General features: G+C 40.9%; 1 protein-coding gene across 3 annotated transcripts in view; it reads right to left on the bottom strand.

Annotated features, from left to right (window-relative positions):
- Nucleotides 1-1,300: 1,300 nt before the first annotated feature.
- LOC141782119 (multiple epidermal growth factor-like domains protein 11) overlaps nucleotides 1,301-16,217 on the bottom strand; it is a 156,109-nt gene continuing 141,192 nt past the window's right edge. Inside the window, exons 19-26 of one of the 3 annotated variants that reach the window (XM_074658180.1) lie at nucleotides 13,628-13,756; nucleotides 12,017-12,145; nucleotides 11,343-11,576; nucleotides 10,668-10,822; nucleotides 9,724-9,793; nucleotides 9,334-9,387; nucleotides 6,513-6,731; nucleotides 1,301-3,821 (exon numbers count right to left, since the gene is read on the bottom strand). In XM_074658180.1, the coding sequence (XP_074514281.1) occupies nucleotides 3,613-3,821; nucleotides 6,513-6,731; nucleotides 9,334-9,387; nucleotides 9,724-9,793; nucleotides 10,668-10,822; nucleotides 11,343-11,576; nucleotides 12,017-12,145; nucleotides 13,628-13,756 (1,199 nt within the window). In that variant the 3' untranslated portion in view covers nucleotides 1,301-3,612. Of the gene's footprint in view, nucleotides 3,822-6,512; nucleotides 8,578-9,333; nucleotides 9,388-9,723; nucleotides 9,794-10,667; nucleotides 10,823-11,342; nucleotides 11,577-12,016; nucleotides 12,146-13,627; nucleotides 13,757-16,217 lie in introns of those variants that run through there. The other 2 variants (XM_074658170.1, XM_074658162.1) reach the window with 2 other exon arrangements.

Raw genomic sequence — 16,217 nt, 5'->3', positions numbered from 1 at the left:
GAGTGTACTCACCACGTGTACTGTCTCAGAACATTATCTCCATTTTCTCTTTAATTAGCACCAAATTACAAAGTTTTCTAGGAAATCACACAGAGAGAGAGAGAAGTACAGGAGCCGCCAGATAAAGCGTCACTATATATCTGCTTTTATTAATCAGAACAATGTGCTCTAGTGTGATTCCAGTCTGACTGAAAGACTGAAAACAACCTGACAGGTGTGTAGAGTTGATCTGACTGATGAGGCCTCTGATTGGCTGGAGGAGAGCAGAGCAACACATGAGGTCATTAAAGGAACAGTACGTAACATTTAGGGGGCTCTTTTGGCAGAAATGGAATGAAATGAATATCAATAAGTATGTTTTCTTTAGTGTATCATCAGCTGAAGATAAGAAATGTTTTTGTTACCTTAGAATGAGCCGTTTATATCTACATATGGAGCAGGTCCTCTTCATGGAGTCCTCCATGTTTCTACAGTAGCCCAGAACGGACAAACCAAACTCTGGCTCTAGAGAGAGACATTCATGTTTTCTCCTACACGCCTGGCACACGGGAGACGTTCCAGTTGGTTGCAATCAGCAACCTCACCGCTAGATGTCGTCAAATCCTTCACACTGAACTTTAAAGGTCTAATCAGTCCAAATCAGTGTGTAAGAGCCAAAAGATGATGCTGACATACTGAGGTTGTGGTGTAATTCACTTTTAGGAACACTAGGTGGCACTGTATTAATTGACTGACCCAGCCACAGGTATATAGATAAGGAGGTGTGTTATTGGCGTCAGGGTTTAGCCCGGAAGGGCAAAGGGTTTTTGACCGCAGGGACGCTGAATTGTTTGCCGTGTTGTTGTTTGCTTGTTGCTAACCGGACATTCTTCTTTACTACACTATTAAGAATAAATGAACTGTTATTGTGAAACCAACAAGCGGCCTGAGGATCAGTTTTGTTCAGCACAACAGACAACTAAAGGTAACATCACCAGCGAAAAGCGCGTCAGTCCAGGGCTAATCACCTCAGTAGCTACAGTAGTAGACTTAGCTCCTACACAGTGAAAACACTGGCCCAATTCCAAACCGCCCCGTACCTACCCACTTCCACTTTGTTTGTGTGTTCACATGGAGGGTCCGCCATGTTGAGTGCCATCCCAGAAACTTAATAGTGACAGAAACTTAATACAAACTCTCTCTGGGCAACATTATCAGTAAACATGACGTCAAATATCACCGTTATGCAGACGATGCACAATTCTACATCTCCATTTCTCCCAACAACAGACAGCTGTTACTACCAGAAGCTATATTATTATTATTATTATTATTATTAGGGTTATTGAAGGACAGCTGCTGTGTAACAAGACATGACACCACTCCCCTGAGCTATGACAACTTTATTGAGTTTAGGACCTGAAACAAAAAGACCAACAAGCAGCAACAACTCGGTACATCTACTGAAGCTGAAACTATCGTTTGGGTCAAAGCCGAAGGAAAGACGTACGGGCAAGATAAAGTCAGAGCGAATGGAACAAAAGTAGGAAAAGAAATACATGAGAAAACAAAGCTGTTCACATCTGATTGTCAACATGTCCTGTTATTGCTATTTGCCAAAGTCTACTGTAATTATTATTTAATTAAAATCACCTGTGTGTGTGTCGCTGAAAAATCACGGCTCTATTTCATGTGTAGTTTGAGAAACAGTTGCCAAAATATTAGAAACACATTTTTATTGAGTCTACGGATTCTGTAATGACATCATTAGCCGTGTTTCCATTCAATTGTCAAGCGAATTTTAAGCGAACTATTGAAATGTCAAAAAAAAGAAATTAGGCGCGTTTCCATCAGCTGGTTTGGAGCAAACTCGGCTACAGCGTAGTTTGGTCAGATGTTGGCGCTATCGGCTACACATGGCTGTATTCTGTCAGTAAACAGAGTAAAAGAAGAAGAAGAAGAGGTTGTGAACCGGAAACAAAACAATTCATTTTGGTCATCTGACCCATGGATGTATGAAGAGAACTGGATACAGCGTTCGTCCCGATGAAAGTTGCTTAGTGGCGCATGAAGCAAAATAAGTTTAATTTTCGAGTATCCGGATCTTCCGGCGATCTTCCGCATCCGTTGGGCCCATAGAGCAGGCGCAGTAGTGTTCCCTTTAACTCCGCCTCCCAACAGCTCGCTCCAGCCTCGGTCTCGGTCTCATTCACATGAACGGAGGAAGGGAAACAACTCTGGATTCAGCTATTAGTGCTTTTTACAACTTTTAGGAGCTAATTATTTAAATAGGGACTATTCATACTGTGTTCATACTGGGGGAAAAAAATGATCCGCTGAGTTACAGATGTCTGTTTCCCAAAGTAAGTCTATGGGAAAACGTTTTTTCTGCCTAATGGCATCACATGACGGACACGTTTTATCGAGTTTTGCTGTTTCCATAATGCTTCAAAATGTGCATAAAAATACGTGAATGGAAACACGGCTATTGACGGCCATCAGCCTTTTTATCTTTATATAATTACCTTTGACCTCGCTGCAACAAACACATCAGTGCATTAGAGCTGAAACAATCAGTCAGTTAACTGCAAGTCTTTTCATAATCGATTAATCGTTTTAGTCATTTCTTCATGTGTGATAGTAACTGAATATTTTTATGACAATTTATAGACCAAACGATTGATCGATTAATAGACAAATAATCAGAATAATGAGAATAATGGTTAGTTGCAGATTGGAGTTTCTCCCATGTTGACAATAATCAGTTTGCACCAAAAGGACATGATAAGGGGAATTCCTGGCTAAATATTATATCTTGAATAATCTTTGGCATGCACGTGTATTAAGCTCGACAAAACGAAAGGAAAATCACAATAATAATAATCACTAGTGTACAGTAAGTGTACAGCCGATACAGCACTCTGTCTACAGTACATACAAAAAGAGAACTGTTCAGAGAGAAAATACGGATCCCCGTCAGGATCTTTAAATATGTAAACAGGAAATAAGAAACCATGTGTAAAAATACCAGAAGTATACAGGAAGTGGAGATCTGACCGGACGGCATCTCTTCACAGACTTTAAGGGGAGAATATTGGAGCACCTTTTCTCCGCAGATGTCCACACTGTACACGTTGGTTTGTTTGGGAGAAATAATGCCCGTATGATGCGTCTTCAGTGTTCAGGTTTGGTCGATCCACTCGGTCCAGGTGTGAAGAGGACCTCAGTCTTCATTTAGAGTACTTGTACTGCAGATAAACTCCGGGTTTAAGAAGCGATCCCACCCAGATAAATATACATTAGTAACTCAGTCACTTGTTTCTTTTACGAGCATCTTTGCATCTTCTGACGTATCATGACATCAGCATACCAGAATAAAGGTAAACTTGTGTGTGTACGTCGGCGTTTATTCCCTCTGTTGACGTTTTGTTGATGAGGGGAGTTTACAATACAACACTAATATGAAGTATTGATCGGCACGGAAACAGTCTGGATATAATACAGAGATAAATATCAAACAGCAGTGCATCAGTCAGACGTCCCAGTTCACAGTTTCCTGGTTGTGGATGAACTGGGAGCACTGGTCCAGTGTCCAGTCTGGGTGCTGGGTTCTGGGTGCTGGGAGGGGGGGGTCTAGAGCAACGAGCTGGTGGGGCTGCCGGGCAGCGGCGGGCTGTGGCTGCTGTGCAGGGTGAGGCTGTGGCTGTGGGAGGGACTCGGGCGTACCGGCAGCAGGTCGTAGTGACTCGGGATGTGGCTGTTCCTGGGCAGGTCGTACGGGTTCTGAGGGTAACTGGGAACCACCACGCCACCGCCGCCCTGGATGATACTGATGGTTGGTTCTGGGGGAGAGAGACAGGAGAGGGATTCAAGTATTTAGTTGATTAATCAGTTAGTCATTCAACATGATTTTTTTTCATAATTTTTCCGATCCAATCCAAATATATTTTGGATTGTTGTTTCTCTTTTTTTCCCATTTTATTTATTATTATTATTATTATTATTATTTGTTTCCCTATTTTTTTATTATTATAATTATTATTCCTATTCTACTTTTTTATTTCTATTTTTCTAACTTTATCTCTCATTTTTATTTATTTATTTATCTATTTATTTATTCATTTTCAAAACACATTTAAAAACAACAAAAGTTGACCATAGTGCTGAACATTTATACATAAAAAACCCATAAAAACAACACAATAAAACACTAAGACCAATTTAAAACCAACAGGTTATTATAATAATAAAAGCGTTAAGACCAATAGGAAAGGAATAAAGGATTAATAAAAGGCAACTCTCATGCCGAGCCAAAAGCAAAGGAACAAGGAACACGGAACATGAATGCGTTTTGAGGTTTGATTTAAAAATAGGCAGAGTGGAGGACAGCCGAACACGTGGAGGCACAGCGTTCCAGAGCGTTCCAGAGCGTTCCGGAGCGTTCCAGAGCGTTCCAGAGCGTTCCAGAGCGTTCCAGAGCTTTCCAGAGCGTTCCAGAGCGTTCCGGAGCGTTCCGGAGCGTTCCAGAGCGTTCCAGAGCGTTCCAGAGCGTTCCAGAGCGTTCCGGAGCGTTCCAGAGCTTTCCAGAGCGTTCCGGAGCGTTCCAGAGCGTTCCGGAGCGTTCCAGAGCGTTCCGGAGCGTTCCAGAGCTTTGGACCCGTAGATATTTATACATAGACGTCGCTTTGACTTCTGGATTGTACGTCAACGTGGACGCCATATTGGACCGGGCAAGGCTGGCCTGTAATCCTGTACAAGTGAACGGGGGAGCTGCCGTTCTTCTGGATAAAAAGCACGATAACATTATCACTATTTACTTTGTTTCTCTTTATTTTATTTTATTTATTATAATTTTTTTCCCCTATTTATTTTTGTTCATTATTACTCCTATTCTATTTTTTTATTTAAATTTTCTAACTTTGTCTCTCTTTTTTTAATTTTATTTATCTATTTATTTATTTATTCTTTTTCAATTCCATTTCTATACTTATCTTCTCTTCTCTCCTAATATAAGTATAAACATGTTATTTTTTCTCCCTGTACATTTATGTATTCTCATTCCTACTTAATGGAACAACGTGTGGACATCGGGGGACGCTCACGAAGCTCACGGACTGCCTGCTAAGGACACTTTAAGACACCCTGTTGTGTCTTAAACATGTGATTGTGCCGTACGACTCTACAAAAAAAGCACAACAACGTCTCCATTTCTCAACCGATTTCAACGAGTCGTTTTCTATTCAAACGAGGAATATGATCTATGATCTACGAGGAATAACGTTAAGTTAACGTTAAGTTAACGTTACGATTTAAAAAAAAAATTCCCAAAGATTTTGGTGAAGACTGTTAAATACGTTAACGTCTGAAACCCGTTATTTACGATGGCTTGCGTCGCAAATATCTTTATTTTTAATCCTCAGCCTTTTTTCCAATTTTCTGTTGAACTCGTCTTCTTCCACTCTAAGAGAATAAGTCATTCTGCTCCATCACAAATATTTATTATATTAAATCTAAGCACTGTCTCTATCTCGGTGGGTCCATTACAAGCCCATTTCTTGTAATGTAATTCTCTTCCTTCAGCACCACATTAGTTATATTGCTCTCAGGTATAAAATGGAACTTTAATCTTCTTGAATATTATATATCCTAATACCTTGCTCAATACTGAACTCACTCTATCCCAGAGTAGTTTTAAACTGTGGTTTTATTACTACTTCTAGTAAAAGATCTGAATGCTTCTTCCACCACAGCTGGATATTACTTCTGAATGTGGCTGTTTCCTTTTGTTTTTTACCTTAAAGATTTATTTATGTGATTGTTCACCTGTGTTACAGTCTGTGGTTGAGTATACTGGGTGATGATTTAGCGTCATCTATTGATACTTTAATCCGTCCTGATGTTTATAATTTACATATTCGGGACAATATGGGACAAAAAAATAGGGGACGCAAGTTAAAGGTCCCATATCAGCTCATTTTCAGGTTCATACTTGTATTTTATGTTTTACTAGAACATGTTTACATGCTGTAATGTTAAAAAAAACTTTGTTCCTCATCCTGTCTGCTTGAATATACCTGTATTCACCCCTCTGTCTGAAACGCTCCGTTTTAGTGCATTTCAACGGAATTTCAACGGAATTGCGTTGCTAGGCAACAGCTTAGGTCCATGTTTACTTCCTGTCAGCTGATGTTATTTACATACACTGCAACAGGAATAAACTGGGACACATTTAGAATGTTTACGTTTAAAACCCTGTAATGATTTATATATATTTTTATATTTGTGACATCACAAATGGACAGAAATCCTAACGGCTTGTTTGAAACGCACAGTTTGTGAATACGGGCTGTGTGTATTTCTCCGTATATTGAGCGATTTGATAGTTTAACAGTATTTATAAAACACTTAAACCTGCTTTATTATATAAAAGACATCTCACTTTTTTACAATATGGGACTTTTAAAGGAGCAGAACTGAAGTTTGAAAATAAAATCAAAGGATCCAAGCAAATCCCCGTCGCCGTATAAACGTACCCATGTCGTAGACGTTCTTGGTGGGAGCGGTGGTGGTGGTCGTCGTGGTGATGATGGCGGCGGAGCAGCAGTGTGTCATGTGTTCGTGGTGAGCCGGCGACTTCATCTCCACGTAGCTGCTCTCCGAGTGTTTACAGGCGCCGGGCGCGTCGTTGATGGTGGCGTACGGGTTCTCACTGTTGAGGGAGCAGGTGCTGGACAACGAGCCCTTCATGTAGTCTGAGAGAGAAACACACACGCACACACACACACACGGCGACCATTTAAACCTCATGTGATGAGGAGAAATAATAACGATCTGTATAAACTATTGAACATGATATTACAGCATCCTTATTGGTGGTTGAACTCTTGTTGAACTCAAAATACTCCAGAAGAGGCTGCTCTTAACCGTCACTGAAGGTCTGTGTAAGCTCTCTAGCAGTTTATTCATTAAAGGATGATGTTCTCCTCTGAAAGACTAAACTACAAACTCTGGATGAGTTTTACAACCCTTTCTAAATGATAAAACAAGCAGCTTTTCCATTTCCTCATGAAAGGTTATACTTTTTTCCTGCATCGTATAAATGAAACAGAGTGCCTGGTTATTACTAGAGTTACCATAGTGACCAATCTCATGTGTGATAACAGGGATAATCAGCAGGGCTGGTCACTCTGATGTCATGTCAGAAATTTCCAGCTGTTATGACTGATTTCTGTTTTTGGCTGGACCGCAGAGGGCTGTCACTGAGAATGAAGTTACAGGATTGGTCGGCTGAGCTGTATTCACATACAGTTCCATTACACTGACTGTATCTAGCAAGCCACACGTCGCTACTGCGGTATGAACCCAAAATAAACCGACTGTGCTGTGATTTAATTGCAATAAACGGATCAAAATGATGCAGAAACAACCACATTATGATGTCGATTTGTAAAAAGACCGAATTCATGCTTTGTGAAGTCTGTCCGCAAGACGACAAAAACACAACTTTTAAAATGCTTGTTTTCTGAACGGAGTTCGGATCGATCAGTGCCAGGCTATGCTGACATTGTAGCTACTCCATCAACACTCAACATAACGTCATCGAGGCACAAATAATCAACGCTGATAAACTTCAATCAAACATTAAGAACTGTTCACAAAACACAATAGACATGACCGCTGACTATTTGTGTAACAATTTAGCCACAAATTCACATGCTGACCAGATACGGTCCAGAGAGATACTCGGTTTTGACCAAGTCTTGTTTTTAAAAGGTCTCAGTAGTTTTTAATCAAACAAACAGGAGGAAGTAGTGCATTTGATGGGGACTATTTTCAGCGGCGGATTAATCCACACTTGGTGCTCTAGTGAGTGTTAGTGGCAGCAGGATGGTGTTTGTGGGATTGAGTCATATCAATCACCACTGTGTGCAGGAGGAGATTTGTTATTTTTTAACAGGGACCCGGCTCAAAAAAGTCACAATTTCCAATCCGTCTGCTACTTCAGCACCACGGACAGCACCACGGATCTATCAACACACAGCACAGTTATTAGACTCAAACCTGAGTCAGATAAAGGATCAATGAGTCTGGATGAGACCAGACTAACATAGTCTGCTCTCTGGGGGATGGAGAGGGGGGATGGCAGGTTAACAAGGAGGATGGCATCACTCTTTCATATCGCCTACTGGCTCTGTGTGTGTTCATGGTAATGAAGGAAAATGTCACCCAGTGCAACCGCGTGCCTCATCGATGTGTTTTTAATGCAGCTCTATGGAGCACAGAGGAAGAAGATGTATTGGCTACCGCTTTTGGTTTTAGAAGAAAAATGTAGAATATGACCAGACTTATCCTGCAAGAGACACACATGTTAGGGTGATCAGTGCATCGCCGGACAACAAAGGTGACACTGCAAGCCAACATCAACATTCAGAAGCAGTTAAAACAGCTGAAGGAAAAACAAGTGTCAGGAAAACAGCATTCAGTTATTGTGAAGGAGAGATTTCCTCCGGGTGAGTTTTGGGAGTGATGGGGGTCAAAGCAGGAGGAGGACTCCAGCAGAGAGGGAGAAACACACAGAGGAGAGGAGTCGGATTCGTCCTGCAGAGACACAAACACAACGGTAAGCTTCATATCAACAAGAATCAATTACAGTCGTTACATTCAAGAGACATTCAGAGCATTCAGGTACAGACTCGGATCTGTGAGGGGGTTTCATGCTGCATCTCTTCTCCTGCTCAGCGCTATCTCATCTACTGTACATGTGAACTTTAACCTATCCAAAACCACAGGTGGGTAAACAACAGTACTCGGTTGTAATTCACCTGTACTTCTGTTAGAGATTCCTACATTTCCCTGAAATCCTTTGGACAATCCTTTGGTGTGCTTTCTACACGACTTATGGATCACATATTTGGTATTTAGAAATTTAAACTGACGCATGTTCAGTTTCCTGTCTGAGTCTGAGTGCTTTCAGGATGTATTTGTTTTTATCTGCTGTTTTCCTCTTTGCTTTAATACTTTAATATTATTGTTACTGGTTTACTGGTTACTGGTTTAAACAGATAATTAAACAGAAAAGTAGTTTGATCAATTAATGAATGCCCACATTTATTTTTAATATTAATTTTGCAACATTTATTTATTTATTGAGTAATTTATTCTTTCATATATTTAGAATTTTGGCAGGTTCCGTCCTCCATAGCTGTCAGGCTCATCTTCTCTGAGCTAAAACAAGCTGAGGTTCAAAATGCAAGAGAGGCAGTAATTGGTCGAGGGGAACTGTTCGAGCAAGCTGGGGGTGGGGGGGTCGGAGGTCGATGAGGTCACACGGGCTCAGTCCACCTCACACTGTACCTCTGTAGCGCGGCTCCACATGGTAGCTATAGCGCCGGTCGATGCAGTAAACACCTGCACAGAAAGCAGAGAGAAAAGGTCCTGAAAGGTGCAAACAAAGAAAAAAAGAAACACAACGGCTTGTATGTGCTCTTGATTATTTATACTCCATTACTGTTGATTCATATGGGGTTTAAGGAGGATAAAGGAGTATTTATGAACAACTGTTACAAGCAGTTTTACCCTGATATGTCACTCAGTTTGAATTTTATCAGCCCATTAAATGGCTGTGATTGGCTTTGTTGAATACTCGATTCTGATTGGTCAATTACGGCATTCAATGGTCGGTTATTTCTTTATAACAGACCAATGCTATGTACAACAAAGCAGGATGGTGAAAGTGAGACTGACCCAGGTCACTGAGGTTACAGTAGGCCCCCCACTCTGGAGCACTGTTCCTGTGGCGTTTCTTTGTCTTCATCTGGGGAATACACAAAGAATGAGACCATATTAAAAAAGCACTTTTAGAAATTAAAGAAATGACACCGTGCCCTGATGAAATGACAGTGTAATTCTTTGTAGATGAAACAGGCTATTAAGATTTATAGATACGATTTTAGGAGGAGAAAAGGAGTTTTATTTACATTTCTTAAGTCAGTCAGGGTTTCCCTTCTGGCACATAATAGTTTACAGATTTTAAAACAATTACAAATGACTTCAGCCCCGTTTCACACTGGAACTTTTAGCTCCACGTTTAGTTGATTTTCAGGGAATAACCCCACAAACTGGGGGCTAACCGTGCTCCGGAGCAGGGCCCTGGGCTAAAGTCGGGGTTTGGCTTGTACCAGTGTGAAGCTTTCTTAGCCCCAGGCTCGGGTTCAGATTAAATATATATTGCGATTTTTAAGTATTGCGATTTATTAAATTTTTTCCAGCAACCCAAAAATCAAAGAATGAAGACATTTCCCTCACAGATTAGTGGTATTTTCTTTTTAATTTATAAGAGACATGTAATGTTTTATACTTCTGGTGAATATAATCCAATCAGTCTTATTTCCACAGATGTATTTTATATCTACAGTTCCCTTTGTTAACACCTTATTTTGAAAACTGGACGTAGTCCCACGTGTCTAACTCCTCTAACTTCTCCAAGGTGGTCTCTAGCTCTCCCGTCAGCTCCGTTCTCTTTATCCATCCATGGTCAGCTCCATCGGGGCCGTTTCAATGCATTTAATGAAATCTGAACTATTAAATGTCTCTACATAGACCAGCTGATATCACATCTACAACATTCAGCAATGAATACTGGTCAGCACGCTGCAGCCCAAGAAGAAGTCAGAAAGTGTGAGACCCACCTTGGCGGCGCTCCTCTTGTCCGGCTTGGCGTAGTGAGCGGCGTAGGTGCATGGCCCCCCCAGCGTGCGGTAGCTGGGGTTGGAGAAGCAGCGGCCTACAGAGCTGTTACTGGGGGAGGACTCTGGAGAGGAGAGCAGGCCTGTACACTGCAGCCCTGCTGCCACCACACAGCATCAGCACATGTTCTCACTGTACATCCTCCTCCTCGTCTACACATCAACATCACATACATGCATGTGCACACACAGTGCACAAGGTATCTAAGCACTGAGGGTCCAAAGCTGCAAATTAACAAGAAGGAAGTTCAACTGGAACCAAGAGGAGGAGGTTCAGTCTCATAGGACAAACACTCACATTCATGTCCTCACACAGTTTAGATCAGCAGAAACAATTACTTCATTCATTTATGAAGGAAAAATGCCAAACTGCTGCTTCTATCCTCTAAAATATGACAATTTGCTGCTTTTCTCTGTTCTATATTATTGTGAAGTGAATATCTTTATCCTGTTGGTAGAAAAAACAAACAATTTAAAGACGCACTCTTGCGCTTTGAGCACTTTTTCACAATTGTTTGACATTTTAAAGACTAAACTACGTCGTAGTTCAGGTTGTCCAGTGTTCCTGGATGTGAAAAGGAGGAAGACGTTAAAGAGCCAGAGATCCGGGGTTCTCACCTGAGAGGGAGTAGTCGGTGGAGTTGATGTGCAGGGCGGGCGTGTAGGTGACATTCGGCACGTGGTGACCTTTCTCTCTCTGCCGGTAGCGGAACCAGACCACCAGGCCGAGCATGGCCATGATGAGCAGCAGCAGGAAGATGATGCCCAGGACGGCGCCGGCTGACTGGCGCTCTGATGCCAGCGCCGGGCTGATCTTGGTGTAGGGGTTCAGCTCCTCCATCATCAGAGCCGCTGAGCAACAAACAGGGACAGGGAACAGATAAACTATCAAAAACCAGAACCATATTCAAACCATAACATCTGATTCATACGTCTCATGTTAATGTCTGCATATTTTGTGCTACACTGTGTATAACTTGTCACCTGTTTGTACTATGTCACACTGAATAAAAAAATAAAACAACAAAGAGACTGAATTATCTGAAAAATATAAGATCATAAAAAGAGGAACTAATCTTCAAAAACGAGTGAATAACAAACACTGCAGACGTGTTGGTCCATCAGAGAACTCTTTGACCACTTCATCTCATATTCTGCTCTTCTTTTTAATCTCTAAAATAATGTATATATACGTCCTCTGTCCTTGTGCTGTACGTTTCATCTGGAGCTACATGTAAACCGCCAGCGAAGCAGCAGCAGCATCAAACACACTCCCCTCCATTAGCTCTCACCCTGGTCACAGCGGATGCCTTTGAAGCCGATGCTGCAGTAGCAGGTTCCCGTCACGTAGTCGCAGGTGGCGTTGTTCATACACTCACACAGCTGCTGGCAGCCGTAACCAAACGTCCCCGCAGGACACTCTGGACGGGGAGCAGAGGGTTTAATACGTCTTTACATCTCACAGCTGCATGCACAGATACGACAGCTGTCATGGGTCAGAGGTTCTCTAACTTTTTGAGGCCAGGGACCTCTAACAGAGGAGGAACACTTCCAAGGACCCCCTCATCATCATAACACCGATTAAAGCATATTCTTACTATGATTTACACTCTTAGATGTGATTGGAGCTATCTCTATTTCAAACTTTTCAACCTAATTAATTCAGACCTGTTTGATAGCGATAAACAGAAACACATTTCAATTCAAATCATGTTAATTCCACTTATATAATTTTAAAGAGAGGGTCATTTTAGTCAAATTGCATTTGGACTCAACTTGACAGCATGTTCTGTATATTTTCCAAGGAATTGATCTCAAAAGCTTTCAGAAAATGAACAGTAGAAAACCTGGTATAGTCCTAATGAATCCAGATATTTAAATCTACCAGTCTAAAGTTGACTTTCAGTTAAAAATAATGAACTTATTGCTGTAATCATATCAGAGATTCTATTGGCCCTTGGCTAACGTGCTTCTTTACACCTGTAGATATACACGTTTCACTGAGACAGCACAATTTTATAATTTATAGTAAATGATTTTGCGTATCCCCTGACAGATTGGTAAGGACTTCCACTTTGAGAATCACCGTCATGTGTAAACTCATAACTCTGATTATTCAGTTAAAGTTACATCGTCCCTTTGTAGCTCGACTCTCTTCAGCCTCTCATCTTGACGATGATAACAAACACTCTGAAATTAATGTGTCTTGATAATGAGCCAAATTTATAATTCATACGCTTTAGTTGTACGCTTTTTTGTTTATACGAAAAAATGAGTTTGACATAGTTAAATCATTTAATTTTCATGGCGTCTGTGCAACCTTTTTATTCACTGTGTCCATGGAGATGACGATGAAGCCATATATAGGAGAAAAGATAGTCCGTTGACTTCTCTGATAACTACATCACTGCATAACTCATAAATGTTCAGACTAGCTTGATATTAGTTTATTCATGTTGCTGTATATCAATTCAAAGATATTGATAGATACAGACACAAATGTTTTTTTCCATTTTCTTTATCCAGACCTGGAAATGACTAAAATCAAATACCATACTTTTCCAAACTGCGTAGGAACTAATAATTAATGTTTATTCCATTAAAATGCATTTTAATATGAAGTATGATAAGATTGTTTTTTAAAAAATATTTTTTATAATTGTTTAATTATGTGAACAGACTGTGTATCATGACAGCTTCATAACATCACAAAATAATGACATGGAGCGTAACATTATTTAGTGATGCTGATGAAGACGTTGATGGGATTATTGCTTGAAACCCAAAAATAGATGTTGAAAACCAGGTCGTTAACCTTTCACCCTGAATATCTGACATTTAGTCTCCACTTAACAACAACGAGGACGTGTGACTGTAAAGACACAGATGATGCAAAGACTCACTGAGCTCACAGCTCTGTCCGATGAAGCCCGTCCTGCAGGAACACTGTCCGCTGATGTGGTCGCAGTCCGCCCCATTCTGACAGCGGCACACTTCAGCACAATGAGAGCCGTAGAAACCTGAAGGACAGCCTGGAGGGACACAAACACATTCATGTGTTCAATGTGACACTTCTCAACATCAGCTATTCCACTCCTCAGACCGGAGAGATGATCCACACATCTGGAGCAGCTTTTCTGTGATTGGCTGATCTGATCTGTCACAGTGGATCCAACATGGATCATCTCTGCAGATTTAAACTCCTGAAGACACTCTGGGGGGGTTGTTTGTCTTTCCTCCTTCTTGTTTCTGGTGACGCATCAGCATCAGCATCAGCAACAGCATCAGCATCAGCATCAGCATCAGCATCAGCATCAGCATCAACATCAGCATCAGCATCAGCATCATCATCAGCATCAGCATCAGCATCAGCATCAGCATCAGCATCAGCATCAGCATCAGCATCAGCATCATCACAACAGCTGAGACACCAGAGGCCTGTACTACGAAGCGAGTTCAACATCTCCAGGGTATCTTCTGGTTATCTGGCTTCACTAACCCTAACAACCGAGATCACGCTAAACGGTCCTACGAAGCTGTTTATCAACTCAGTAAATCAACCCAGAGTTTCTCAGTCTGGCTATGAGTAAACTATATGAGACAAAAACGAAGAAGTTAAACACTTAATCAGGCCAAAAGTAACACAGTTAAAGCTGCCAAATTCAGGAAGAACAGCTGGCAAAAGAAAAAAACTCCAGATGTGTGAATGTGTAAATAAACAGATTTATTAATTTAACGGAACACTCAAAAATGAGATATAGTCGTCTAGATATAAATAGCTCTAAGAAATGTAATGGATGGATTACACCTCAATATGCCCATTAACAAATATGTGGCGTGTGTGACTATTTCAACCTTCTTTCAGCTGCGTCCCGTCTCCGGCTGTGTAAAACAGACTCAAGAGCAAGTAAAAAAATAAATATAAAAACATAATTCGAAGCGGTAAACACCCACAGCGTGAATCCAGCTGTCCTTCCTGCATCTGTCAGTTTAAACTGTGTTGATTTTAGCTGGATTATGACTTAAACTTCTTCATATGTGTGTAATATTAGCATATGATCTGCGCACAGAGCTCTGATTGGTCAGTAGACGGTGCTTTTATACGAGTTGATCTCTGATCTGGAACAGAACCTGCTCCGGAGCAGGTCAGCTGTTCAGCATCAGTTACCATGGAGATCTACCCCGGTAAGAAGTGATCCACCTTCGTAGGACAGAAAACCCTGAAGGTTTAATCCTGAAGTTACCTCGATAACGCCAAATCCCTCAATGCACATGAAGGAACATGATGTTCACACAGGTTGTAAACAAACCCAGAAACATACCATGATAATGTGGCCTGTTGTAAACATCCATTAGATCCATTAGATCCATTAGATAAACGGGTTTCTGGGTCAGTTTTCACAATATTATATATACTTTCTTTTGTTGTTTTTTACAATTCAATTGGTCACTGGTCACTTTCTTCAGTTACCATGGTGATCTACCAGAGTAGGAAGTGAACCACCTTCGTAGGACAGAAAACCCTGAAGTTACAGCTAACAGCTGACCCTAAATCCTGCTTAGCAGTCCAGGCCTCTGGTAGATGGTTGAGTGTGAGACGCTGCGAGGGATGAAATGGTATAAATATGAATGGGACGGCACTTTGCGGCGGTATATCACGTTACCTTGACGATGCCTGTGGGTTTTTAATTTACATTTTTACTGCCTATCTGAATGTCTTCCAGACTCCGGCCCTCTGAGGGAACTGTCAAAAAATCTATTGACTTGTTTTTGTCAAACTTCATTAAGCAGAATTAAAAGAAGTGGTTGATGAATAAACCAGGTGTGTAATATAGTTTAATGATTGCATTCCTCTGATTTCATGTGTTTTTAATGTACCATCTTAAATCCTTAATGTTTCTGTGTACATTTAAATACGCCTGGCTGAACACCCATTTATTTTATTTATGCCTCCGTGCTTCCCCTGGTAACCGTGGTAACCCTGTGTTTAACGTGACAACGCTATGCATTGTGAGTTATTCCCTTAAATTATACTGAATTATTAATTATCACTTAATTAATAGTAATACACCAAATATCTTTTCCCAGTGGAGGAGAGCTGCTCGTGACACAACGGCACAGTCTGAGCTGCGCTCGCCACAAAACACAGCATCACAAATCACAGCTTCACAGCAACGCCGTCGTGACTTTGGAAATAACGTGTTTCAGAGAGCAGTGGTGGCGTTGTCGCGTTGTGTCTGAAAGGACCTTCAGTGAGTGAAAGAAGGAGAGAGAAACGGAGAGAACTAAGAGAAAGAAATACTAAAAAATTAATGAATGAAAATGCTGAATATTAGTTTAAACCAGAGGGGCATTATATTCAGGTTCTTTCAGTTCTTTCCTGAGAATTAAAGTCAAATTAAAAGTAGGCCTATTAAACAAAAAAAAACACTGCTGCAGTGTATTTATTATTTTGTTATTTTAATTCTTTAAAAGTCACCAGAATGCAGGAAA

The sequence above is a fragment of the Sebastes fasciatus genome, chromosome 2, assembly GCF_043250625.1.
Source record: "Sebastes fasciatus isolate fSebFas1 chromosome 2, fSebFas1.pri, whole genome shotgun sequence".
Classification (NCBI taxonomy): Eukaryota; Metazoa; Chordata; class Actinopteri; order Perciformes; family Sebastidae; genus Sebastes; species Sebastes fasciatus.
The sequence above is the reverse complement of the archived record's forward strand: the minus strand, read 5'-3'. Positions and strand labels throughout refer to the sequence as shown.